The sequence below is a fragment of the Haliotis rubra genome, unplaced genomic scaffold (assembly GCF_003918875.1).
Source record: "Haliotis rubra isolate DU_JTF1 unplaced genomic scaffold, ASM391887v1 Scf35, whole genome shotgun sequence".
Lineage (NCBI taxonomy): Eukaryota > Metazoa > Mollusca > Gastropoda > Lepetellida > Haliotidae > Haliotis > Haliotis rubra.
The window spans coordinates 3,549,142-3,576,221 of record NW_025767024.1 but is presented as its reverse complement, the minus strand read 5'-3'; the positions used below and the strand labels follow the sequence as shown (position 1 = coordinate 3,576,221).

The 27,080-nt window shown below is 40.6% G+C and overlaps 1 protein-coding gene, 1 long non-coding RNA gene and 1 other non-coding gene across 3 annotated transcripts; 1 reads left to right on the top strand and 2 right to left on the bottom strand.

Moving 5' to 3' along the window:
• Positions 1 to 621: 621 nt before the first annotated feature.
• Positions 622 to 703, bottom strand: Trnal-aag. The gene has a single exon. It is a non-coding gene; the product is annotated as a tRNA-Leu (tRNA).
• A 4,372-nt stretch (positions 704 to 5,075) lies between these two features.
• Positions 5,076 to 16,380, top strand: LOC124285021. Its single transcript, XM_046721163.1, has 6 exons — positions 5,076 to 5,149; positions 6,198 to 7,812; positions 8,426 to 8,631; positions 9,405 to 9,628; positions 11,336 to 11,459; positions 15,566 to 16,380. Exons 2-6 carry the CDS (start codon positions 6,982 to 6,984, stop codon positions 15,924 to 15,926), a joined length of 1,746 nt encoding a protein of 581 aa, XP_046577119.1. The 5' UTR covers positions 5,076 to 5,149; positions 6,198 to 6,981; the 3' UTR covers positions 15,927 to 16,380.
• A 5,077-nt stretch (positions 16,381 to 21,457) lies between these two features.
• Positions 21,458 to 27,080, bottom strand: LOC124285027. Its single transcript, XR_006900706.1, has 3 exons — positions 27,050 to 27,080; positions 24,394 to 24,395; positions 21,458 to 21,564 (listed from the first exon to the last, which is right to left on the bottom strand). It is a non-coding gene; the product is annotated as an uncharacterized LOC124285027 (long non-coding RNA).

Genomic DNA, 27,080 nt, shown 5'->3' with positions numbered 1-27,080 from the left:
CAGATAAGATTTAGCTCATGTGGGTACTGTACCCACTGTATTCTTTTGGAGTGGGTATTATGAATGTTGAGTGGGTATTTCATTTTCCGTTACCCACTGCTTTCAAATATGTGCGAATTTCAGTCATTTTACTCACCTAAGTCTTATGTCATTGAGTAAGTTTACAAAGCCGGTATGTTCTGGTTTTATGTCATACCTAATCAAAACACAACTTAAAATATTAATGGGAAATGATTTCCACAAAAATCATTCATCCTATACTGACAGTAATAACTCTTGTCCTATACTACTAACAGTACAACTTGATAGCAATCGATGTCTTTTTTCATTACGCAAGCGATTTTATAAATATATTCCGTACGCATTTGTTTTAAACTTTTTGCGTATCTAACATTTAAAATGCGTAATTGGTACGCAACAATTATTTTCAATGCGTGGAGGTGCATCGTGTATTCGAATTATGTCACAGAGCATTTCATCATTCGCCAAAGATACCGATTGAGTCTTAGCTACGATTTTCTTAAATTTTAAAATTTAAATGTAGTATGTTTCAAAACGTTAAGGAATGAGGAAATCTAACGTACACCATCAAAGGCAAAAATAAAAGTATCAAAAACATTGTGGCAGCGGTGGGATTCGAACCCACGCCTCCGAAGAGACTGGTGCCTTAAACCAGCGCCTTAGACCGCTCGGCCACGCTACCGACGAATGAAAGGAGTTGATTATACAAATACATGCCTACATAACACTTCTTCTGACACTTAGCTGAATCTTTGTCCACATGAATTTAATATCTACATGGCATTCATAACTTCTTTTTATAAACAGAAAATCATCCAAGTAAAGACAATGACTTCACCCGTCCGTTGTACCACTGAAATGTCTAGAAAACACCCTGCCGAACTGATCGAGATTCTCAATTACCCACATTGCTTCTCATATTCATGTTATTATTTGATTCTCGGTGTAAGTAGACATTCGACATTCAAATGAAATGAAAACAGACGCCTTTGAGATTTACAAACAAACCATACCGTCGTTCATCAACTCTCAAGGAAACAATGTCCTTCGCAGATTGACGAAACTGTACTCGCCCGCTTTGTGCTACAGCTCAACGCACCACACTGTATTGATTTGCTGTGCATCGCTGTCTAAACACGCTGTGAGGAGCTTTGACTATCAACGGGGCTCACTATGGCTGGGGTAACTAACAAATTCACATTTTCATTCTAGTGTTTGATGTTAATGACCATCAATGACTTTTTCAAGTTATAAATTATATATGTTATGATACACGCCTGATTGTACATTAGACGTCCACATGTTATTATGGAATTAGTTGTATGGAAACTGTAACATATTCAACATCCGGGTCATAATGGCAGCTGATATGCGGTAAAAAACAAACGTGAGTTTTGTGCCAATGTGGTCATGAAATAGATATGAAACTGTTCGCTTATGTGATTATGTATGTATGTTATGCCATCTATGAATGTTAATAAATGAAAACAAGTATGTATTGTTAGTATTTTTTATTTCTGTGAATATTTTTACATACGATGAAGATAACTAGATCTACCATTTCTGATATGCATGCAACAGTATGACGATCATGACATTTAGTAAACATTGATATTTTCACACAAATACATTAATCCGACATTTTCATTAATCCGACATTTTCGTTAATCCGACATATTTCTCTGCAACCACAAGTGTCCGATTAACGAGAGTTGACTGTATTTCATTTTGTTGGGGCGATGGTGTAGCCTAGTTGTTAAAGCGTTCGCTCGTCACTCCCAAAATCCGGATTCGATTCCCCCATGAGTGCAATATTATGCGTGAAGCCGATTTCTGGTGTCACCAGCCGTGATATTGATGGAATATTGCTAAACTCAGCATTGTTACAGTACATTAATTGGGTAAGTGATAGAGACCAAAATACAATAAAAAAGACATCCATAATAATTTTGAATACCATCTTCTATATGTAACAGTGTGTAAATAAATGTCATTTTAATGTGTTAAACTTCATTATTTTAAACTTAGGTATAAAACTTTATCATTACTAAACTGGCCTGTGTTAACACTAACACTTGCACTGTTTAACTAACTCACTGCTATTGTTAAGGTTAAGGATCTGTGTCAGGTTCAATCTCTGCATTGGCCTGTTGTCAAGGTTCCTATTGTTTCAAAGGTTTCAGCTTCTCATCGTATTTAAAGCCTTCTACTGCCTTCTCATTTGTGGCAGTATAGATTTTCTCCTTGAGACTTGCAATACCTGCACAGCACCAGCACATTATGGGGTAAGTTAAGTTAGATCTTTAGTATTACATGAATAGTAGGGCTATTAGGATTTAGTGTATTAGATTACATGTTTTAAGGAATAGTGTTTTATCATATTTAGTGTATGTGAGGTGTTTGTCTATAAATATATGCATGCTTAGTATTTTAGACAAATATATGATGTATTGTACCAGGGTACACTAGTATATACATCATGATGCTTTAATTTGTATCATGCACATGTAGTATGTATAAGTATATGTATTAGCTATATTTTATGATTGGCATGATACAGTAATGTGTATCATGCATGTTTATTATAAGGTTTAGTTTCTATATGCATATTTATGTATGTATTAGGGTAAATAACTATTTATGTGTTCGCTAATGCCATTTATGATGTATATCTGTATATACTAGCAGTATACTTAGGTAATATTTTGTTTATTTAGGTTCACTAAGAATCAGATGTTTTAGTACCTGTTGGACTATTCTGCCTGCGTCCCTGAGACGAGGTGAGGTATTGTTTTCAGAATGTGATTGTAAATATTAGTAATTATAATTGTTATATATGTGAGTAATAATCAGAGTACATGTCTTTACTTAAATCTGGATGATTGACAGTTATCAGTATAGTTGTAACCATATTGAATGCATAACATGATACGTATTTTATGACAGGAGACATGTATTAATTGATGGATATTTTATTATTCAGGGCGTTTTGTTATAGTTCTGCCAACTGGGGATCACCTTATCCCACGTCACCAGCGCCGAATAAATCCCTGAAACCCCACACAAGTGTTCGTCATCATTGAACCTACATACAGTGTACGTGTACGAATACCTCTGTTACATATATGCCTCTCAAGAACCTGGGGCGGCGAGGAAGTCCCGTGGTTAAAGCGTCCGCCCGTCACGCCGAAGACCCGGGTTCGATTCCCACATGGGTACAATGTGTGAAGCCCTTTTCCCTGTTCCCAGACGTGATTTTGCTGGAATATTGCTAACAGCTGCGTAAAACCCAACTCACTCACTCACTCAAGAATCATGTTTTTTTATGTAACGAAATGTCGAGTATGTATGTATGTATGTATGTATGTATGTATGTATGTATGTATGTATGTATGTATGTATGTATGTATGTATGTATGTATGTATGTATGTATGTATGTATCTGTGGATGTATGTATGTATGTATGTATGTATCTATGCATGTATCTGTGGATGTATGTATGTATGTATGTATGTATGTATGTATGTGTGTATGTATGTATGTATGTATGTCTGTCTGTCTGTCTGTCTGTCTGTCTGTCTGTCTGTCTGTCTGTCTGTCTGTATGTATCTGTGGATGTGTGCATGTATGTATGTGTATGTATGTATGTATGTGTATGTATGTATGTATGTATCTATGCATGTATCTGTGGATGTATGTATGTATGTATGTATGTATGTATGTATGTATCTATGTATGTATGTATGTATGTATGTATGTATGTATGTATGTATGTATCTGTGTATGTATGTATGTATGTATGTATGTATGTATGTATGTATGTGTATGTATGTATGTATGTATGCATGTATCTGTGGATGTATGTATGTATGTATGTATGTATGTATGTATGTATGTATGTATGTATGTATGTATGTATGTATGTATGTATGTATGTATGTATCATGTATCTATGCATGTATCTGTGGATGTATGTATGTATGTATGTATGTATGTCTATGCATGTATCTGTGGATGTATGTATGTATGTATGTATGTATGTATGTATCTATGTATGTATGTATGTATGTATGTATGTATGTATGTATGTATGTATGTATGTATCTATGCATGTATCTGTGGATGTATGTATGTATGTATGTATGTATGTATGTATGTATGTATCTATGCATGTATCTGTATGTATGTATGTATGTATGTATGTATGTATGTATGTATGTATGTATGTATGTATGCATGCATGCATGCATGTATTTTTGACTTGTGACAGTCATTCTGTCTACCAGCTTAACGTGGGCCGACCTCCCCAAGTGAAACTGCTGACAAATCAAGAAACATAACAAGATAAAGAGGGAGTAGAACCAAGTTGAACGATCACCGGCGTTCTAAACAACGATCCTCTGCACGGCAAATCAGGCGACTGAGCGAAAGCCTAAATTCACACCATTCATCTGAAACATCAATATTGGTCCGCCGCACGTCAGTTTTACAAGTGCAAAGGAGCTTGCTATCGGTCCTAAGATAACGAAACATAATATGTGAGAAAATGTGGCTTCTTGTGATAGAAAATACAAGCTATAAATTTCTGTTGAATTTTAATTGAAATGGTAACTAACCCCTCCTCTAGAGCCTCAATCACAAACTTTTTTACTGGTTTTCTCCAGTTTATAGTCTGATATCATCTAAATGCGATGTATCGGTGAAATATATTCTTCAGTGTCCACGATCTATTTCAAACAAATTCCATTGCACCAGATACTTGTGGCATGAAGCATTTCATCCGAAAACACCTCAACCACTTCTCTGCCATCCAAATCAACACTCTCCCCTCAACGAATAGGACTCGGTTATAGGTTTGACTACTGTAACAACACTGCACGAAGCTATACGTTGAGTCAATAATGGGCACAGCGGTGGATAAGTGACCTATATCCGTAGTTGTCACGTGACTTCAATGCCCGCGTAGTAGTACAGCTCTACCAGCTTAACGCGGCGTGTGGTTAGACGAGAGGAAGAGTGACTTTACAGTTATACTAATTCGATATAGCAGTAGCGGTTTGCCAGATTAGCAGCCATTTTGTTCACTTATGTCGATCAGGGTGAATTGTCATACCAGTTGTAGAAGAGGTACGTATTTGCATGAAGGCATGGCGTCATATGTGCGTTAGTTGTTTATAAAACACCTGACAACCTGGCAACAAACAATTCGTGAGCGTCCAGTAAAAGGCTAGGTCTGTGCATGTAGGCTCGTTGCGTGGTATGGATTATGATCTTGGCACACCAGTGATTTTACTGCAGCTTCGTTGATATTCTTCAGTAATTTGCCCAGAACAAATCACTGATCAGAATATGTTTTAATGCGTTTATGATGATGTAATATTTGTTGCCCATATAAATTAGTTGTGTATGAAAACCAGCAAGACAGCCAGACAGTCGCCCTAAATCGCTGTGCAGACTGGCGGTTGTTAGGCGCCCGAGAACCCTACGAACGCGTTCGCTGTGTTATGCTTCAAGGTTTATCAGCATCGAACCTATGATCGAAACATAACAGGATAAAAACCACCCGTGAAGGTCCGGGTTAGAATATTGATCTTCAGTAACCCATGCTTGTCGTAAGGGGCGACTAACGGGATCGGGTGGTCAGGCTCGCTGGCTTGGTTGACACATGTCATCGGTTCCCAATTGCCCAGATCGATGCTCATCATGTTGATCACTGGATTGTCTGGTCCAGACTCGATTATTTACAGACCGCCGCCATATAGCTGGAATATTGCTGAGTGCGGCGTAAAACTAAACTCACTCACTCAAGGGGTAAAAGCTTAAGACCTGAATCACTTCGGGTTGTTGCCCTGTAAACATGACAATGTGATATAAATATTAATATTGATTAACTAAACACACTCACAACATACTGGGGCGGTGGGGTAGCCTGGTGGTTAAGACGTTCCCTCGACACGCGGAAGACCCGGGTTCGATTGCCCACATGGGCACAATGTGTGGATCCCATTTCTGGTGTCCCTCGCCGTGATATTGCTGGAATATTGCTAAAAGCGGCGTAAAGCTAAACTCACTCACAACATTCAACTAAACACACTCATAGAATTCAGCCGAACATACTCACTCACTTTAATACCCATTAAATCGATTAATCCAAGCTTAAACCCTCACTTTTCAGATCTGTGATAACGACATAGCGAGATGATCAGACCTCAAACGTCAGATTCATCCACTATTCCAATAGTACAATTCCCAGGTTCCGTAAGCCCTACGGATGACCGAGGGGACAGAGCAAGACCCCAAGAACGACGCATGCGGCGTTTCCAACCACACTGGCAGGACGCATATCCCTGGGTGTTCTTCGACGAGGTATTGGGCAAGATGTTCTGCAGAATCTGCAAAGAAAACCCCGATGTTTCGGATCCGGCTTCTGCATACTTTACAGGTGGTTGTTCCAATTTCCAGATCATGTCCCTTCAGAGTCATGCCAAGAGCAAAGGTCACATCAGTGCTGAGGAAGTCGCTCGAATGAAGTCGGGGGCAGGCGTAGACGTGTTCCACACCTGGAGCCCTGACCAAACTTCAACAGATGCATCATCTCCATCATCATCCTCTGGACCTGCAATAGCCGGACACCCCATGCAATTTGCTCATCCCATTCACCTGTTCACCAACAACGTCAGGGCTTCTCAATACAAGAGCACAACTGATATGATTAATGAAGGCTTTAGGGCCATGCACGACAGACTCTTAAAAAATATGGACACGACTCGTTCAGAAGGTTCTGTGTTCCCTGCGAGGCAACTCAGTTCCTACACAGCACCAACCCAGGGTATGATGAAGCAACAGTATCCCCCCAGTTCCACCTACCACAACACTGAATCTGCAGACAGTCTGAGAGAATCCCCAGGACATCCCAGAGTTTTCTCACACAAAGTTATCCCTCGCACAAAGTGAAAGCCATGTTTTTAAATGCACATGCTGCCGCTAAGAGAGGCATGTCGAAACAGGACTACGTGTGGATGTGCGACTTGGATAAAGCCAAAGGACTGGACATGGGAGACCAGCACGACGCTGAAGAATGCCAAACAATACAGAAATTGATTGCGAAATCTGTAACTAATCGACTTCGAGCTGCCATTGAAAAGTGCCGTTACTTCTCCGTTATATGTGACACAGTAACTACACGCACTGCTGACATGCTTGTCTTTTACATTAAAACTACTGAACGAGGAAGATCACGATGTTACGTTGTGAGCGCCTTAACTGTAGAAGCAAAGCAGGAAGGGAGCTTTTCAGAACAGTTGGAGAAGGCTTTGGGGACAGAACTGGATGGCATCAACTGGAAACCAAAGCTGATCGGTGTCCTCCATAATGTAGACATGAAGTGGTATGAGACCAAGAAAGTCCCGGACCCTCCTGTAGCTAAACCAGAGATTGCTTCTGTCAAAATAAAAACAGAGCCAGGTGTCACGCCATCACCATCACCTCCACCTCCACCACCACCACCACCACCCGCAACGGAGACGCCACCACCACTGTTCGCACATAGGTGTCTTCTCCACCGAATTCAGCTGTTTGTGACGGAGACAATTAGACCGCTTCCCTACGATAAACAAATCTCAGACGGTCTCAGATTGGTGAAACAACTTTGTGAGGATGTGTTCCCAAATTCCTTGTCCCGGAAAAGCGGAGAGTCTTTGTGCGAGCAGACAACATGGCCATCAGATAGACTTGCTGATGTTCTTGTTTTGACAAAGAAGTTCTCCAGTATTATGGGAGTATTAAACAAGGTGGGTTGGGTTCACTCTTAATTTCGGTTTTTCAAAAATCCGATCAAATAATGTTCGAGGTTTTCATCTCTGCCACTAAAAGCCATATACTCAGGGAATATTATGAGAGTGATCTAATTGCTGCGGTATGGCCACCAACAGCAATATCGGTTATATACAGACTCATGATATAGCTAATCGTTGTTGATTCAGTGAGTGCGCCGTGAAACAACATTCACTCACGTCAATCTCAGCCCACCGTGAAGGTCCGGGTTAGAATTGAACTTCAGCAACCCACGCTTGTCGTAAGCGGCGACGAACGGGAACTGATGGTCAGGATCGCTGACTTGGTTGAAACATGTCATCGTATCCCAATTGCGTAGACCGATGATCATAATGTCAATCACGGGTTTGTCTGGTCCAGACTCGAATAGTTATAGACCGCCGCCATATAGCTTGAAGGTTGCTGAGTTAGGCGTTAAACAACAAACAACAAATCCATCTCAGAATCAATTTTTCACCTTTTTCTAGTTTATTGCATTTCGCTGTACTGAAAACTTCCATTATTTAAGGCAATACTGCAAAAAAGTGATTAATTAATGATTATTTAACCACATATTATTCATCTTAACAGCAGGAAAACAGGAGTTGTCCAAGCATTCCAGATGTGATGCATTTCTTCAAGTCCCATCGTTTTGTCAAATATATTCACTTTTTGTCTGACCTTCTGGGAGTTCTCGACAATGCTTTCCAAACACTTGGGAAAAGTGACACCACCATTGGAGAGGTGTACGAGACCATCAGCGACACCATTGACAACGTGAAGAAATTACAAAAAAGGTAATATGAGATGCTCACGTCTCCGTGGGGATACCGAACAATATAGGTTGGTTAACGGATTTAACCGCTAGAAGTTTAGTTCGGTTGAGAGAAAAAAGATTGAATGATCTTTGACATGACTTAAGTCGATACAGCTGGATTCCTCCTAACTCTCAACTCTGCATTGTCACATAAAACTGTATGTATGTATTGTGCATTTCAAAATGTTTCAATAACGTTTTTTGCAACGTTGTATTGTAGACACAATGTCGTAAAATCTTTAAATGATGTTTATACAACGTTGGTGTATGGAGGTTGTGATATTTTATCTGGTTAACATTTTATACCGAATTATAAAAGGTTAATGTATTGCACAATGTCGTAAAATGTTTAAATGATGTTTATACATCGTTGGTGTATGGAGGTTGTAATATTTTATTTGGTTAACATTTTATACCGAATTGTAAAAGGTTATATGAGTTTTTAATGCGTTCTGCGCCTATAGTTGTGAAAGAAATTGTTAAATGTTGCAAATATGAGACAGCAATAGAGCTATGCTATTAGTCGTGTAGGATGTCAATACATTTCAACATCTATATTAAATATCCTTCCAGTATGACGTTGGGTACAGATGATAGCATTTGTGTCAATAAAGGTGCTTGATATCACATTTTGCACTGAAGCATATAAATGTTGAAATTCATAACTAAAAGTCTTTATTGACACTAAACCTCTACAAGCTCCACTTGATTGTTGGGATGAGACCGATTTAACCTTTCTGTATCTCAATATAGATCGGGACAACAGCTTGTGAAAGTCGAAAAAGATCCAGAATTCCAAGGCTTCTTCCTCTCGACTGAAGGTATGGATGATTTTGAGACTGACCGTGAATTCATTCTGACGTCACTCGTCGCTGACCTTGCACCCCGATTGTGTGACCTTCAGGAAGACAAGATGGCCGCCATGGCAAAACTTGCAAGTCTTCAACAATGGCCCGAGGACACAGAAGACCTGAAAGGTTAGAAATCAGTTGTTTTCAATCATGAAGTTATGGTACGAGCAACGTTAGTATCAAATCCAAAACAACCAAAGGCACATCTGGTTTGTCAGATACTACACTTTATTAAGTCGATGACATATCGTAAGCTTAGGTTATTGATGTTTCTTCTGATTTGTCCCTCAACATCAGGAAAGCCAGTGAAGATAAGTGAATAATTTTGCTTTCATCCATAATCTTAATTGAACATTCAGGGAACGTGCTTTTTGCAGCTGTGTGACGAACACTAGAATAAACAGTCCGTGGTCCTAGCTATGAATGTGCTGATTCGGTGTATGTGACGTGCATAAATAGTTTTGTGAGGTCTTCAAACGAATCTGGAAGTGGTCGTGTTGGCGATGTTTATATGGCTTATACGACAAGCTGGGATACCTTGAATTACTCGAACATCGTGTGCGTCGCCTTGTGTATACGGTGAATGGACGGTGATTAATAAGTCCTTCCAAATGTTACTTGCCATATCTGTTCTTTGATTCAGACGTAATGCAAGGCTTCGTTTTGCCCCTTTTGTATTAGTTTTATCATTCCAATCCTCTATTCCCCACGTGGGTGAAATGTGTGAAGCCCATTTTCAGGTGTCCCCGCCGCGATGTTGCTGGGATATTGCTAAAAGCGCCGTAAAACCACACTCACTCACTCACATACTCATTCCAACCCAAATAGAGCAGATAACATCTAGAATGAATTTTATGAAGCATAAACAGGACATATTTGTGTTTCATGACAAAATAAATAAGTCTTCTCAATGTGGCGTTATGTTTCCAAGAAATGTTAATCTGCATTTTACATTTAGATGCAAATACTGGAAACACGTGGACGCTCACCTTGCCAATGGCTTGTGTGGACCAAAAATTGTTTTAGTTTGCGACATAATCGGTCGTCAGGAAACCCATTTTTTATTTCTAAAAAAACCCGGTATAGTTTCGTTACTGTTACGGTTTTAATCTACAATAATTCAAGAAATGTTGTTGCCTACTGCAGCTCTCAAGACGTTATTTGTTTCAAATGTTATCTGCAAATTGGTTAATTAACAAAATGAAGCTACAAGTTCTAATGTGCTTGGTCTATGTTACGGCGAGTATCATACTTTACAAATGAGGTGCTAGGATGTTTTCACCATGGGGAACTGGTTAAGATTAAGACTGAAATGAAAGCAGAATTACAAGAACCAGCAAACGGAAACTTTTAAAAAGGTTACATTTTGTCAGCATTATAAGACCCCCAAGAAAAGAAACGTATATCCTGACTTTTTCGACACATGTCAGGGCTCCAGATATTTTTTCAACATCAGGAGTACGTACTCCTTATTTGTTCAATATAGGAGTACTGGAAAACCTTAAGTGTACATGTAGAGTACTGAATGGAAATTAATGGAGTATCAGTAATCTTGTGTTTCGTTTCATGTATGCACCACAACATTGATTCTTGTGTAAACAGGTCAATGAACAATAAAACAAGACTTTTTCAGATAAATACGTTTGTAAATGATTCTAAGACCGTACACCATTGCTATTTGCTACGTTTTCTAAATTATTTCCTACCGTATCGTGCATATTTTTTATCCGTACATACGCCGATACGGCCCTTATCTGGAGCCCTGCATGTCATCGGCGTTTTGGTACGGCCAATACGGCGAGTAAGACCTTTTTCCATCTGGGAACTTTTCAGACTATGCCGATGAGGACCTTCTACTTATTGTTGAGACCTACAGCGGCGTCCTGCGTGACAGCGGAGTCGACACTGACAAGTGCCTGATGGAGTGGTCTCAGCTGAAAAATCATGTCCGGCGGAGGTAGGTCGAGTTATGTCCCCTATTTTTAGCGAGGTCATGGCTGATTTCACTTTAGGCCCATTGCCTGAAAGGGAGGGTAGAACCTTTTTTGGCAACAATTGTTTTTCAGAAGATCAATATATACAGTGAACATCCTTCTTCTGGACGTGAGACAAACGTATATGTAGCCTGTATTTACAGGCCTTCTTTCTACCCTATGTTTGTAAGAACCGAATGATGAGTATTTGGGTTGTTCCAACGTATTGCGACGTCTCTCACAGATCCCTGAACTATTGGTCAAATGTACAAGATCTAAACCAATCTACATATATATCCTACACGAGGGCGGTGAAGGTGAGGTTTTTGGGTTTAAATGTATCTGAGAATATTTCGCTTATATGACGACGCGCATGCGTGTGTATGTGCATGTGTGGCTGCTTGTACTAGCCCAGACTTAAGCTGGTTTCATAGTGCTAGCTCAATGAGATACCATGCCGCAGTGAAGTATGAACACCTCACTCAGACACATTATACTGACTCCGAGCCGACCAGTCCTTGTTGTACCCATTAATGCCGAGCGCCAGACAGGGTCCAACAAGTACCATATTTTAACGTCTTTTGGTATGACGGGTCGGGGATCGAACCCGCGACCTTCCGCTCTCAGGGTGGACGCTCTAACCACTACACCACGGAGGCGGTCCGAGGGCGGTGGACTAGCCGAGTGGTTAAACCGTTCGCACCCGGGTTCGATTCACTACATGGGTACATTGTCTAAAGTCGATTTCTCGTGTCCCCTACGAGATATCGCTGGAATGTTACTGAAAGCGGTGTAAAACGTAAAACCATATTATTCACTCATATTCAAACGCAAAACACGAGAACATATGGCACGAGTCTAAGTAGGAAATTGCACCGAGCATTTGTCACTCTTATGCGCCAACCCGTGAAGATCCGGGTTACAATTGCATCTTCAGCAACCCGTGCTTGTCGTTAGAGGCAGCTAACGGGATCGGGTGGTCAGGCTCAGTCATCGTATCCCAGTTGCGTAGATCGATGTCTATGCGGTTGATCGCTGGATTGTCTGGTCCAGACTAGGCTGTTTACAGGCCGCCGCCATATAGCTGGAATTTTGCGTTAAACAACAACCAACCAACCACAAGAATTCATTTCAAGATCTGCACTCTTGTTTTCCGCTGCAAACACGGCCTAGCTCCTCCATACCTCTCTGAGATGTTGTCAACATATATGCCTGCCCGTTCTCTCCGCTCCCCAGAATCAACATCTTCTATCAGTTCCCCAAGTTCGTCTCAAACACTTTGGCCATAGATCATTCAAATTTGCAGCACCAACCCTATGGAATAGTCTTCCTACTCCCATAAAAAATGCTTCATCCTTAGAAGCATTCAAATCGGGACTCAAAACCTTCCTCTTCAAAAATAGTCTACAACCTATACCTGCGAAATATTCTCATGGTCATTTTGACGAATTGTCATATCTTCCTCTTGAACTCTGGTGACTCTTGATGGACTATGGCGCATAAGAAATATCCATTTATTATTATTAGGTCTTCAGACGAAAGTCTGGAAGACCTACTGTTATTATCCGAATATTCTTCTTCTTCTTCTTTCTTATTATTTGTACAATTTTTGTGACAGCTCTCCTGACCTAATCGCTGGGCCGATTTTCGTGAAACTTTCAGGGATGATAGCCTGTGTGCTGAAATTGATACATAGTCGAAAAATCCCGACTTCCGGCTTCCGGTAAGGGCAGACAACCCAAAATGTCGAAATCTTTACATCTGAATAACTCAAAACTATAAGAGCTAAATTGACCAAATTTTCACTCAATGTAGACAACATCTTTTCCCCATCGATTCAACCCATAGGCGAAGTTTCGCGGCAGAATAAATTTTCCGCAATTTTGAAAAAACTAAATTTTTGCCGATTTCCTCGTTTTGACGGTGCCTGTCTTTAAAAATCTTCTTCTCCAGAACGGCATATAGTACAATCGCGTTCGATATATCATTTTAAAACCCACACTCCGGACTACTTAAACCCGTCAAGGCATATGGATATCTTGAATAGTTTAAGAGTTATGGCCCTTGGAAGTCAGTGATATTTTTTAAGACGCATTTTCATAGGGTTAAGAAAAATGTCACAACTCTGCGAAAAATCTATGGATTGCATTTTTCTAATTACCATCCTGTAGGTAATTGGATTGAAAACATTTTTGCTTCACATCATGGTTATGTAAAATGAATAATAACGTCACCATTACGACACAAACACAGCCTTCGCGATTTTGCAAATTTCCGCACTTTTTGACAGTGCCTGTGTTTAACAATTCTCTGCTCCTGAACGGCAAATCGTACAATAGTGTTCTATATATCGTTTTAAAGCCCACACTCCGGACTACTTAGGTTGTTCAATGCATGTCGATATCTTGAATAGTGTCGGAGTTATTGCCCTTGGAAGTTGGTCAATGTTTGGCAAAACGCGTTTTATAGTGTTCACAGCTCTGCGAAAACACAATGTATTTCATGTTTGAAGGTACCAAACTGTACACAATGGGAAATGTGGAACAATTTTGCTTCACATTATTATTATGTAAAGTCAATAGTTACGCCACAATTACGCCACAAACAGGGAGGGACATTAGGATTTCGCATTTTTTCAGTTGTGAGAGTTGTAATATGGCTGGAGGAAGTGTCGTAAAATCTAGCAACACTGCCGACGTCCTGGTTTTCCAGTGCCCACAGAAATTGTTCCTTCTTTTCAGGCCGTAACTCCGCTGTTCTTAGGTTTACATTCAAAAGAATTCGTGTTCTGGAATTGCCAGGATGCGATCTCTCCAGCACTTTGTTTACCAGCCTCACTGTGAGAAGAATACACTTGACTTTTTGACCACAACAAAGTCTGCAACATTTACCAGTAATGTATCTTGTAGTATATGCGTCCTATAAAGAAACTACCATTGCAAAGCGTGGTCCACGTGCAAATATGGGAGACGATGTGAATTTCACCGACAGATGTAATTGACAATGACAAGGAGCTGTCAAATCTTTGCTGAAACGTTATTCAATGCCTAAAGAAATAGTTTCCCTTGAATTGGCCTTTTACATTTATACATCGGCATTATCCTACCCATACAGCGCCGAGAACAAGTTTGCATTAATAAACACTGCAAATACAGAGTGAGAAATGAGTTTTATTTCAATTTTTGAATGCACTCTATATACACACATAAATCTATGGTTGTTTCACAAGTGCAGTATATGCATATACGTCTATGCGTCAGATACCCAGGATGGTGGCGATTCCAGAACACTAATCGTTTAAACAGTACACCCAAGGACAGCGGAGCTACGGCCAGTTAAAGATAGAACTATATCTTCTGTGGGAACTACTTAAAAAGCTACATGACCCCGGCTGCATTTCACCGATCCGCTCTCGTGTCAAAACATGTTCTGCCTGCGTTTTGGACGCTTTCTAGCACTTCAATACACTTCAAACACCCGTAAGTCCGGGAGTTCAAATGGACGGTCCAGCTGGCGTCAAAAGAAACGGTACAAGTGAAGGTAGCCACGGAGGGGTCTATGGGGAGGTCTGAAGACCGTCAGTATTGCCCAGGAGGCAATCCTAGTTATTATTATTATTATTATCTTATAATTATGGACCAAGTTAGGACATATCTTCCAGATGTCTGCGATGAAACTTTCTGAAAGCTTTACTGAGGCCATGAATATTGTAACCTTGATCAAACAGCAGCCCACATCATCTTTGCTATCTATGACGTATGTATGACAGCGGTGACATTAATCAAATCCACGCCGCCAATTACACAAAGGATGGGTAAAAAATGTTAAAGTTCAAACTGGCAATAACAAGCCAGGCTACATAACATAGATTGATTGTTACCATTTATATGATATTCTTAATGTTGGAGGGACTGTGATAGAATCTATTTTCTTCGACGCGTCGCTCATTAAGTTGACTACGCCTTTGTTCTCAGTGTGATATAAATGGTGTAGAGTTGATAATCAGAAAAGAGAAAATTAAAATTACATTCTTGAAATGTGACTGCTTTCATTAGTGTTGGGTATTGACATTTGTTTTTGATCACGACAGATTTTCAAGTCCTGCCAATACTTCGTGGGAAAGCATCATACCGACTTGTAAGGGAAAGTGTGAGAATGTCCTAGCTGTTCTATCGTTTATTCTTACCATTCCTGGACAGTCGGTTGAGGTAGAGAAGGGATTTCACTATCTTCAGCGACGGAACAAAGAGGAGTGTCTTCTAGCAGATGAAGTGCGCGACCAGCTGCGAATTTTCCATAATCTGCCGAACATTGGTGAATTTGACCCGGATCCATACATGGAAACTTGGCAAGAACACAATATTCAAGATGGCGTGCCGCCTAAGAAGAAAGCTCGCCGAATCACGCCGGAGGAAGACGAGGAAGCGTATCCAGTGTTCTTCTCAGAGTGAACATATTCTTCGTTTAAAAACATGTGACTTAAAGTGACTTATTTGATTTTTACGGTAAAACGTTGGAGATAGATGTTTGCAGTGTGCGAAATAGTTTCCAAATTTTGCTTGCCAGTCGGGCTAGCTGTACCTGAAAGTTACTAGCCCACAAAATAATTCATTAGCCCGACATTTGAATGTAGAAACTAAGCAAGAGATTATGCAATGGGAAGCTGCTAATATCATGAACATTTGTTTCAAGCCATAATCATGCATGATTTAAAAGTGTATTGCAACTTAGTCAGAGAGAGCTGTATTTACAGAATTACTCCATGAAAATCACTGAGTCTGTGGAGATTAACTGGCCCCACTGGATTTTACAAGCCACGGGCTATTTCGTACCCTAGATGTTTGTATGTACTTTCTAATGTTCCAACAACACACCAATAATAATAATAAAACAATGAATTTATTTTATATCATTGAATTTTCTGTCCCTTTTGACACCAATGTGATTGGCAAGATTCAGGAAAAGCATGATAAATATGCGGACCTCGCCTTTGAAATGTCTCTCGCTTGCATCCCAAGTACACTGTCGCCAGGCTCCCCATTGTTATCGGTGCCCTTGGTTTGGTACCTCCTGATCTCTTGGCGCAGATCAGGAGAGTGCCGGGTTCTCAACCGGAGTACAGCCCTTCTGATACTCTGGGTAATGCAGAAGGCTGCAGTGTTGGGGAGCCTTCATATTCTCCGGAAAGTTCTTGGTGGGTTCGACTAGGCAGCGTTTCCTGGGAGAAGTCCCATTCGCTGCCTGGGCTGCGTGTAGAGGGGACAAGGATCCTGAGCTGATGATGAGCCTTACCATTCTGACTGTGCCAGGATCACCCGAACACTCTCTGCTGCATACTATCTCTAATCTGTAAAACATAATAATTGCTTTGCATAGCCCCTATTTCCAGCTATATGCAGCTGCTCAATGGTGCTTTACACGTTAGAAGTCACTTTATTACAGTTCAATCACTAGATGAGAAAAGAAATGTTTTGAGTTTTCTCTTAAAAGATGAGAGAGAGAGTCACTGTTCATGGTGTCAAGGGGACCGCGTTCCACAGGGCGGGAGCTGCAACTGAGGAGGCACGATCTCCAGCTTTGTTGATGTTGATGGAACAACCAGTTCCTCCTTCTGGGCAGAACGTAAGGTTCTAGATGGACGGTAGACCGATAGAAGGTCCTTTAAATAAGTAGGCGATGACTCAACATAGAGAGCATTGCACGTCAAGACGAGAAATTTGAAACTGACCCGATGTCTAATGGGCAACCAGTGTAAATCTCTGAAATAAGTAGGCGATGACGCAGCATAGAGAGTATTGTACGTCAAGACGAGAAACTTGAAACTGACCCGATGTCTAATGGGCAATCAGTGTACATCTCTGAAATAAGTAGGCGATGACCCAACATAGAGAGTATTGTACGTCAAGACGAGCAACTTGAAACTGATCCGATCTAATGGGCAACCAGTGTAAATCTCTGAAATAAGTAGGCGATGACTCAGCATAGAGAGTATTGTACGTCAAGACGAGAAACTTGAAACTGACCCGATGTCTAATTGGCAACCAGTGTACATCTCTGAAATAAGTAGGCGATGACTCAACATAGAGAGCATTGTACGTCAAGACGAGCAACTTGAAACTGACCCGATGTCTAATGGGCAACAAGTGTAAATCTCTGAGATTTATTTAAGCATTTATTCTCTGTGTTCTGAAGTGAGAGGACACGTTTCGCTACAACAGCATTTAATGTCTAGGGTCACGATGTCATGTTCAAAGCAAGAATATCACAGTTTTGGTACTTACGTCGAACCAAATGATGTTGGTGTTGAAAGAAAAGTATTTCGGATAAACAGATCACATCAATGTAACTATCAGGTAATTTTGTTTTTCACTTTATTCAACTTAAAACACCAGCGTCAGCTCATCTGAAGCACTACTTTCGTGCAGAAATTGGTTTTCAGGAACCACCGGCGGATCCAGAGGCGGGGATGCAGGGGTTTACTGAAAACCCCCCTTTTGTCTTGAAAGTTTATTAAATCACCATTGAAGTGTGCACCCCCATCCCCCTTTCTCAAGAGTGTACACCCTGGTGACCCATGCTTGTCAAAAGTAAGAGGCGACTGGTTGACCTACGTCATCGTATTCCAATTGCGTAGATCGATGCTCATGCTGTTGATCACTGAACTGCCTGGTCCACCCTCGATTATTTACAGAGTGCCCCCATATTGCTAGAATGTTGCCGAGTGCGGCCTAAAATTAGAGGAACTCGCTTTCGTGCATCATCAACAGGACCGTAATATGATTACACAAGTCAATATCGGATGCAAGTGTCAGTTTGACTAATGTTTCTTATCATAAAGACTAACATGCTTCAGTGACCCTGTTGAATCACGCGGAAAGAAGAAGATAATCATCTATATTTTTTCTTTGTGTCGACTACACTAGTAGTTTTACTGTTCTTCGTCAACAGGTTTTTATTTCTAACTTTATTCATCTTTAATATAATTATAAAATGTTCTCGTCACGATATGGCTGAAATATTGCCGATGTGACGATAAATATTAACTCACTAACTCACTCTTTGTGTCGACCATATTCATTTAGAAACTGAATCATTATATATGTACATTGACTTGAAGTTATATATTTGTTCGTTGTTGGATTTACGCCACATGCAGCAATATCCCAGCTATATGACCGTGGTCTGTAAATAATCGACTATGGACCAGAAACGTCAGTGATCAATATTTTGAGCAACGGTTGCTGAAGAGTGAGTGAGTGAGTTAGTTTTTACGCCGCTTTTAGCAATATTCCAGCAATATCACGGCGGGGACACCAGAAATGGGTTTCACGCATTGTACCAATGTGGGGAATCGAACCCGACCCATCGACGTGACGAGCGAACGCTTTAACCACTAGGCTACCCCCGCCTGGTTGCTGAAGAGGCATATGGATGAGTTTTGGTGATAGTGGTATGGACTTCTGTAGACATTTGTAGTGAATGATAGTAGTATGAAGACAATAAGTCTCAATTAGTGTAGTCATTGGTTGTGTCGAGTCATGTATATGCGTTTCTACCCGAGGAGTCTATTGGAGGCTAAAGTTATGAAATTATATTTTAGCTTGGCTAACGAGTGTGTGAATGGTCCAATCAAACTCGAAACGACGAAACAGACATCCGGGTCATAAGCAACATGGCGAAAGCCGTGTAATTTCGGTTGATTGAAGGATTTGCAGAGCAGGTGAACTCAAAATTTTAAAATCGTTTCGAGTATTTGATCATAAAGCTCAAGTGACTTTATGCTCTTTGCTCGGTAAACTCTTTTGTCTTTTTGCGATAAAGATTATTGGTCCGATCGTCTTGACTATGCTCCGCCTTTTCACTTGATATGAAAGGCGGACTCTGATTGGTCAGTTGGAGAGACACTGATTCCCAGCGAATTAGGGATATGGAACGACAGGCCAGTTACTACTCAGTTACTGGACTAACCAGTGCAACTTAGCCCTGGAAACTTTAAGGGAAACAAAATTCCAACTTTTAGTCAGAAAGGAATGATACTTTATGGATAACAACTCCTTTATTATATTATGATGTGCCGTTTCGGTATAGATTCTCATACCGTTGTCAGCCCCGGTGGGGTAGCCTAGTGGTTAAAGCGTTCGCTCATCACGCCGAAGACCCGGGTTCGATTCCCCACATGGGTACAATGTGTGAAGCCCATTTCTGGTGTCCCCCGGCTTTATTTAGGCCCCCGTCGTGATATTGCTGGAATATTGCTAAAAGCGGCGTAAAACCTCTGTCAGTCGGGTATACTGTTGTCAAGCACGGTTGCCATCCATAATGTATCATACCTTTTTTATTATTCATCGACTTCTAAAATGTCATTCAAATTTATCAAAAGTGTAGACTCATGTGTGTTAATATAGCCATTTTACTTCAGGCAACTGTTCTAAACTAACTTTTGCAAAATATTCCATACTGTTAAAAGGTACTGTTAACATTTTGCAAAAGAACTAAAATATTGTAAAACAAATTCGTAATAAAGATTTACAACAAAAATGCAGCTGTTCATATGCACGATATTAACACAATATGCTTTCAGCAACTTGTTGCATGATCCTCGTGCAATTCATCTGCATAAAGTTTGCAGTTGGTTTCCCCAAGTTAGTGGAGAAATCAAGGGATGTAGCTATACATAGTAAAGCCTCACTGAGGCGGAGTACATAACATATAGTGAGTGTTTTAAGTGAGTAAATATATATAAGTATATAATGCGGTTATTGCTTAATCAATGTTATCTCGCACTCAAAGTGTTAGACCAGGGGAAGATCCGGGGTAGAATAGGTCTTCAGCAACCCATGTGCTTGCCATAGGAGGCGACTAACGGGATCGGTGGTCAGTTTCGCTGACTTGGTTGGTATCATCGGTTCCCAATTGCGCAGATCGATGCTCATGCTGTTAATCACTGGGTTGTCTGGTCCAGACTCTTTTATTTACAGACCGCCGCCATATGGCTGGGATGATATTGCTGAGTGCGGCGTAAAACTAAACTCACTCACTCACTCAAAAGTGTTAATATACATACTGCAGCAAACGGAATTCATCCGTATGTTGGCGCCTACATAGAAACAACATAATTTATTCAAAGGATTAAAGACCACCTCCGTGGTGTAGTGGTTAGAGCGTCCGCCCGGAGAGCGGAAGGTCGCGGGTTCAAAACCCGACCGCGTCATACCAAAAGATGTTAAAATATGGTACTTGTTGGTCCGTGCCTGGCGCTCGGCATTAATGGGTACAACAAGGACTGGTCGGCTCGGAGTCAGTATAATGTGTCTGAGTGGGGTATGCATGCTTCACTGTGGTATGGTATCTCAGTGGGCTAGCACTATAAAACCAGCTTCAGTCTGGGCTAGTACAAGCAGCCGCACATACACATACACACGCATGCACGTCGTCATATGAGCGAAATATTCTCAAGCACGACGTTAAACCCAATTTCACCGCACCTCACCTCAAAGGATTAATACGCTGATTGACAGTTCGAGAATGGCGCTGAACACAAGTAAAACCAGTCGATAATGAAGAAACAACCGATCCAGGTGAGCTTCTGTTTCCCTTTAAAGCGTAAAGCGCGTAAAATGACTACAGAAGTCGCTGTCCGTTGGAAGTGCCAGTTTGGGGTCGAAAGTAATAATTACGTCGACAGCGAATGTTGCAGTCATTATAGTGACCCGTGTACTTTCACTCCTCATAACAGATTTAGATGTACACCAAAATGACATATTATACCATCTGCATCACATGAGAAACATCACGTTCATGCAGCAATGATTGTTGAAGTTTCAAATCTAGAACTTAAAAACGTCGGAACATAATGTGTGTTTGTGTTAATGTGTTACCTTGTGATGTGTTAAGGTGTGTGCGTGTGTGTGTGCGTGTGTGTGTGTGTGCGTGCGTGCGTGCGTGCGTGCGTGCGTGCGTGCGTGCGTGTGTGTGGTTTTAAGCTTTTAGTAATATTCAAGCAATATCACGGCGGGAGACACCAGAAATGGGCTTCCCACATTGTACCCAAGTGGGGAATCGTACCCGGTTTTTTCTGCGTGATGAGCGCTCGCTTTAACCATTAGGCTACGCCACCGCCCCGTGCGTGTGTGTGTTGGTTGGGGGTGGGTTATAGTGTGAGTGAGTGAGTACAGTTACACGACCCAAGTCAACAAACCTGACCATTCGATCCGTAGTCGCTTCTTAAAACCAGCATGCGGTCAGTTCTGCATGAAGCTACTCAATGGGATACAAATGTTTCTAACAAACATAAACTATGCTCCCATGTCTGAGACCTGCACAATGTGTTTGAAACATGAAGAAACGTGTTTAGTATAGCACAGTTAAGATCAGATAAGATATAACTTTATTATCCTGGAGGAACTTTTTTTTTTATCAAAAACGACCTCAAAATGAATATATACAAAATTCACAAAAATATACACAATAATTACATGCACAAAATGAATGCTGAAGATACCATACAATTAACCACATAGGTAAAGACTGACTGACTGACTGAGTTTGGTTTTACGCCGCTTTTAGCAATATTCCAGCAACATCACGGCGGGGGGACACCAGAAATGGGCTTCACACATTGTACCCATGTGGGTATTCGAACCCGGGTCTTCGGCGTGACGACCCAACGCTTTAACCACTAGGCTACCCCACCGCCCCATAGGTAAAGATGCTGAGTTAGTAGTTATCGCATGCATGATGACTATTCAAAAATTTGTTGCATTAATAATACGAATACAAGATGCTATGAAGGACTGTGGAGCTCTGTTTGTTTTAAGGGAATGTAATCGAAAGCGACGTCCAAATGGAAGTAGCTCGGAATGGTGAGATAAAAATGGATAACTTTCAATTCTAATTTTAGTTGCCTGTTTGACAATCTGGCGCTCATAAATAATCGGAATATACTCGAAAGACTCTCATGTAATGAAGTGCATGAGTGAGTATTTTAAGTTGCTCTTAGCAATATTCCAAAATATCAACTGACTGACTGACTGACTGACTGATTTTGGTTTTACGCCGCTTTTAGCAATATTCCAGCAACATCAAGCTGGGGACACCAGAAATGGGCTTCACACATTTGTACCCATGTGGATTCGAACCGGGTCTTCAGGCCAACGCTTTAACCATTATACCCACCGCCCCCAAAATATCAAGGAGGACACCGATCGACAATTTACTTCACATATTGAACCTACATCGGGAATCGACAGTGGTTCTTGGTATGTATGACAAGCGAACGGTCTACCCCAGCGCTCGTGTATGTGCATTGAGGATCAGTGTAAAATTAGTACTGTAGAGACTTGTAGATAGGTTATTTAAATAGCGATGTGGCGGATATGCTTAATGGTTGGTTTGCCTTGTCTTCCGCTGTTTGTCTGGAACTGCCCCTACATATTTATCCAGTCTTCTTTCTCTGTACAAGCCTTCTCGTTCGCTCCGTTCACAAGATAAAAGTCTTCTTCTTGTCCCTAAAACTAGAACAGTGCAGTATGGAAACAGATCCTTGCCTATGCAGCACCAGTGGCCTGGAACAAACTTCCACAGAATCTCAGGGACTGTACTGACTTTGTCACTTTCAAATCCCAGTTAAAAACACATTTGTTCAGGACAGCCTTTTCAACTATAACTGTGTAATTTGTTACATTCTATCTGCGCTTTGAGCATGGACTGCATGGATACCAGCGCATTACAAATGTGATGATGATGATGATGATGATGGTTTGGTTGGTTTATTCTTTAACGCCGCACTCAGCAATATTCCAGCTGCGGCGGTCTGTAAATACTCGAGTCTAGACCAGACAATCCAGTGATCAACAGCATGAGCATTGATCTACGCAACTGGGATACGATGACATGTGTCAAGCGAGTCAGCGAGCCTGACCACCCGATCCCGTTAGTCGCCTCTTACGACAAGCATGGGTTACTGAAGACCAACTCTAACCCGGATCTTCACGGGTATGGTAAGTTTAATGCATCCAGTGTAATTGTAATGGGCGCAGATACCTGAAGCAAACAGGTTTAGATAGTATAGAGGTTTGTAGACATGTATCTGTGGTGCAAGTGAGTTCTTTTCAGTTAGCAAGAAAAGTCCCTCTGGTGTGATTCACAAGCCTGCACTGTAGACGACACACGCTTTTCCATTGATTTCATTCAACTGTCGGTGGAGGGATTTTAATGCAAGGGAAGTAACTCTTGACAGCGTTCTTGCCACGTTGTACTTACTGTCACGATGGCTACGCATGTCACAGCACATAAACTTCATTTGAAAACATCACACAGTTACATAGGAGGGGGGGGGGGGTGCGCATCCCCCCTTTTCTCCTGAAAGTTTATTAAATGACCATTGAAACTTTCGTGAAAACCGATGAAAATGAAGTGTGCACACACACACACCCTTTCTCAAGAGTGTGCACCCCCTACCCCCACCCACTTTCTCAAAGAATCTTGAGAATCTTGAGATCCCATGCTGGAGATAACTTGCAACCTTTAGTATCAAATGGTACTATACAATTGCTATACGTATTGCAAATAGAAGAACAAAAATGAGTTTAATTTATGAGGGAAACGTTGATGTACACATCTACTCTTTTCAACTCACTATTACCATCTCAGTGAACATCAACTCATCTATTGTATAAACTCATTCTGCATATTGTTTTTAATCACTATCACTCTGTACATCGACCTACTCTGCTCTCATCACTAATTAGCAATCCAATGTATATCAACCTTGTCAAATGCAATACTCAATATATTCTCCATGTTACAACTCTATGTATCGCTTGCTTGATAACGGTGTTAGTACCTACAACGAAACGTCGCACTCGTTGCAATAAAGAAGTTGACTATCCATAGAACTTAGTTTTCCTTCATCTATACAACTTCTAAAATGCCTCTCAAAGAAGTTAATTTATGAGGTTATTATTTTATTGTTTAAGATTCGATCGAGTGAGGTGTTTTCATGTTAGTTTCATTAAGTGGAAGACTGCAGATAGTAGATATGTGGACAACCTACAATTAGTGACAGATGTAATGTGTTGGGCACATATTATAGAACAGTAATCAGTCTAACGCCAACTACTGTAAATATTAGAAACTAGGTGCATGCATGTGTCCGCGTGTGTCCGTGTGTGTATGAGCGTCCGTGTGTGTGTGTGTGGGGGCTCTGTGTGTATGGCTCTGTGTGTGTGTGTGTGTGTGTGCGTGCGTGCGCGCGCTTGCCAGTCAGGTTAAAATGAGGACCTTTTCACGTGAAGCGGGCAGGTTATCGAACTACCGATCTAATGCTCACCGATCAAAATTTCACCCAACTAACATCATTAAAGTTGCCGTTGTCCAAAAGGAATACAACAATATAACAAATAATCCACTTGTGATGACATTTAATGAGACTCCACTCCAGGAACTATACAAGAGTTTTGTCAATATTCTGTGTAATGATATACTCCAGGGAACCGTATTCGTGAGGCGGTTTCGAGGGTCTCTGGGTTACGTACTTTATCACTTCAAATTTACTTGGTCACAAAGTCGGAAATGTTCTCTTAATAGTGAAATGTAATAACATTACATTCAAACATAGTTAAATGTAATAGCATTAACCTTAAAATAAAAAGGGTATATGGAAATTACATGAAGAACTTAAATCAAATAAAATGCATTGATGCCCTTTATAGTTGAAGATCTAACGTTAACGAGTTGAGAAAAAAAGAATACCGATATTTTAATAATTTAACTTTTATTAGATTTGATATTGTTAAGTTTATATTACTTATTCCTCCAAGCTATTACAATATTGGACAATGTAACGGAACGACGTAAAGAAAACGCACGTCATCGTCTTCTTGTCATCGTGATTGCGACAGGTGACATATCAGAGGGATACACAAAGTCCGCAGTCAAGACTACCAGTTGTTCGACTTCCATTTTTGTAGAAGTCGCGGTGGTTGAGCGGCGGTTGACTTTGTGTTCTGGCGATTAGGTGTCTGACATGAGGGTGTGGGTTCGAATCCCGGAAGGGACTCAACCCAACAAAAGTACTAGAAGTGTACTTTACTAAAAAAGTGTAATCCCAAATATATAATATGACAAGACTGACAAACCCTTTCATGAACTCCCTGTAACAGCCCAAAATGATAGTAATTAATAACTGAGTGCCGCATGGCCGTTTTAAACGGAGAAATCTGATAAATAAGGAAAGCTTGTCGCTTGTAGTTTACATAGCTATCTGCACGAAATTCACGTGTGAAGAATAGACCTATGGTTAACTAAACACAGTAGTCATTTATCATCTCAAAACCCAACACGCGATGATCTCATCTCTCCATGTTTACTCTTGAAGATGTGTTATCGTTTTTCAAAGTATATCTGTCGATACACCAACCAACTGTATGATGAAACATTGTCTGTTATACAAGTAATGAGTAATGCAGAAGGATGTCCTCATCATGTCTGTTAGGGCATCATTTTGTTTATGTGTTTCACGTACCCACCAAATTCTGAACATGGGTCGGTCGGTCGGTCGGTCGGGAAAAATAAAAATTAACAAAGACCAAATTATCTGAATAATGTTCTTGATTCTCATTTATTGCAATTCTTATTGTAATTTCTCGCGTTCTTTGGACTTGTGGCAGCAACTGATTAAAAGATAAACATTTTATATGACGAGGCGGTATGCTTTAGGTTCGAGTCGGCGGTGTTGGAATTGAAAAAAGTTGTTGGTTTTTTTCATTGTTTGTTTGTTTGTTTTGTTTTGGTTTTGTTTTTGGGGTTAGTTTTGTTGTTTTGTGATTTGTCTTGTTTGTTTTTTGTTTGTTTTTGTTTTGGGTTTGTTTTTGTGGGGGTCAAAAATCTTAGAAGGGTCGGTCGGGCGATGTGAAACACAAGAAATAATAATGCTGCCCTTAGTGATTACAAATATATGTTGAAGTATCTTCCCAAAGTTTTAAGTTTCCAATTTCATCAGTGGGTTTGGTTTACAATTTTCAACACATTTCTGGTTGCCGTATGCATTGTCAAACAGGACAATTGTCGTTTTTAGGTGATATACTCAATTGAAATCATACGTTTTGCCAGAATTACTTTCAGCCTGTCTGAAGGGCATGGGTAGACACAAATCATGTGGCTTATTTTTGTGAAATAACATGTACATTACATATCGTGACCTGAACAATTGGATATTTTCATTCCTACATAAGTATATACTGACATGTATTTTTTCACAGTGACTTCGCTCAATAAGGCAACCACATTAACTCACAAACAAGGACAAAATATCCTGATTTCAATCTGTAATCTTATGAGCGCGTTAATAAATATTCCTGTACTTTATGTTGTTGGTGGAAACAGAACTGATTTTATCAGTCACGGGGACAGATTAGAGACATATGTCGTTTAAATGAGTGAGTGACCATGGTTTCACACCGCTTCTAGCAATATCCCAATATCACGGCGGGGGGGACGAGAAATGGGCGGCACACATTGTACCCATGTGGGGAATCGAACCCGGGTCTTCAGCGAGACGGGCGGACGCTTTAACCACTAGGCTACCCCACCGCGCCTCGTTAAAT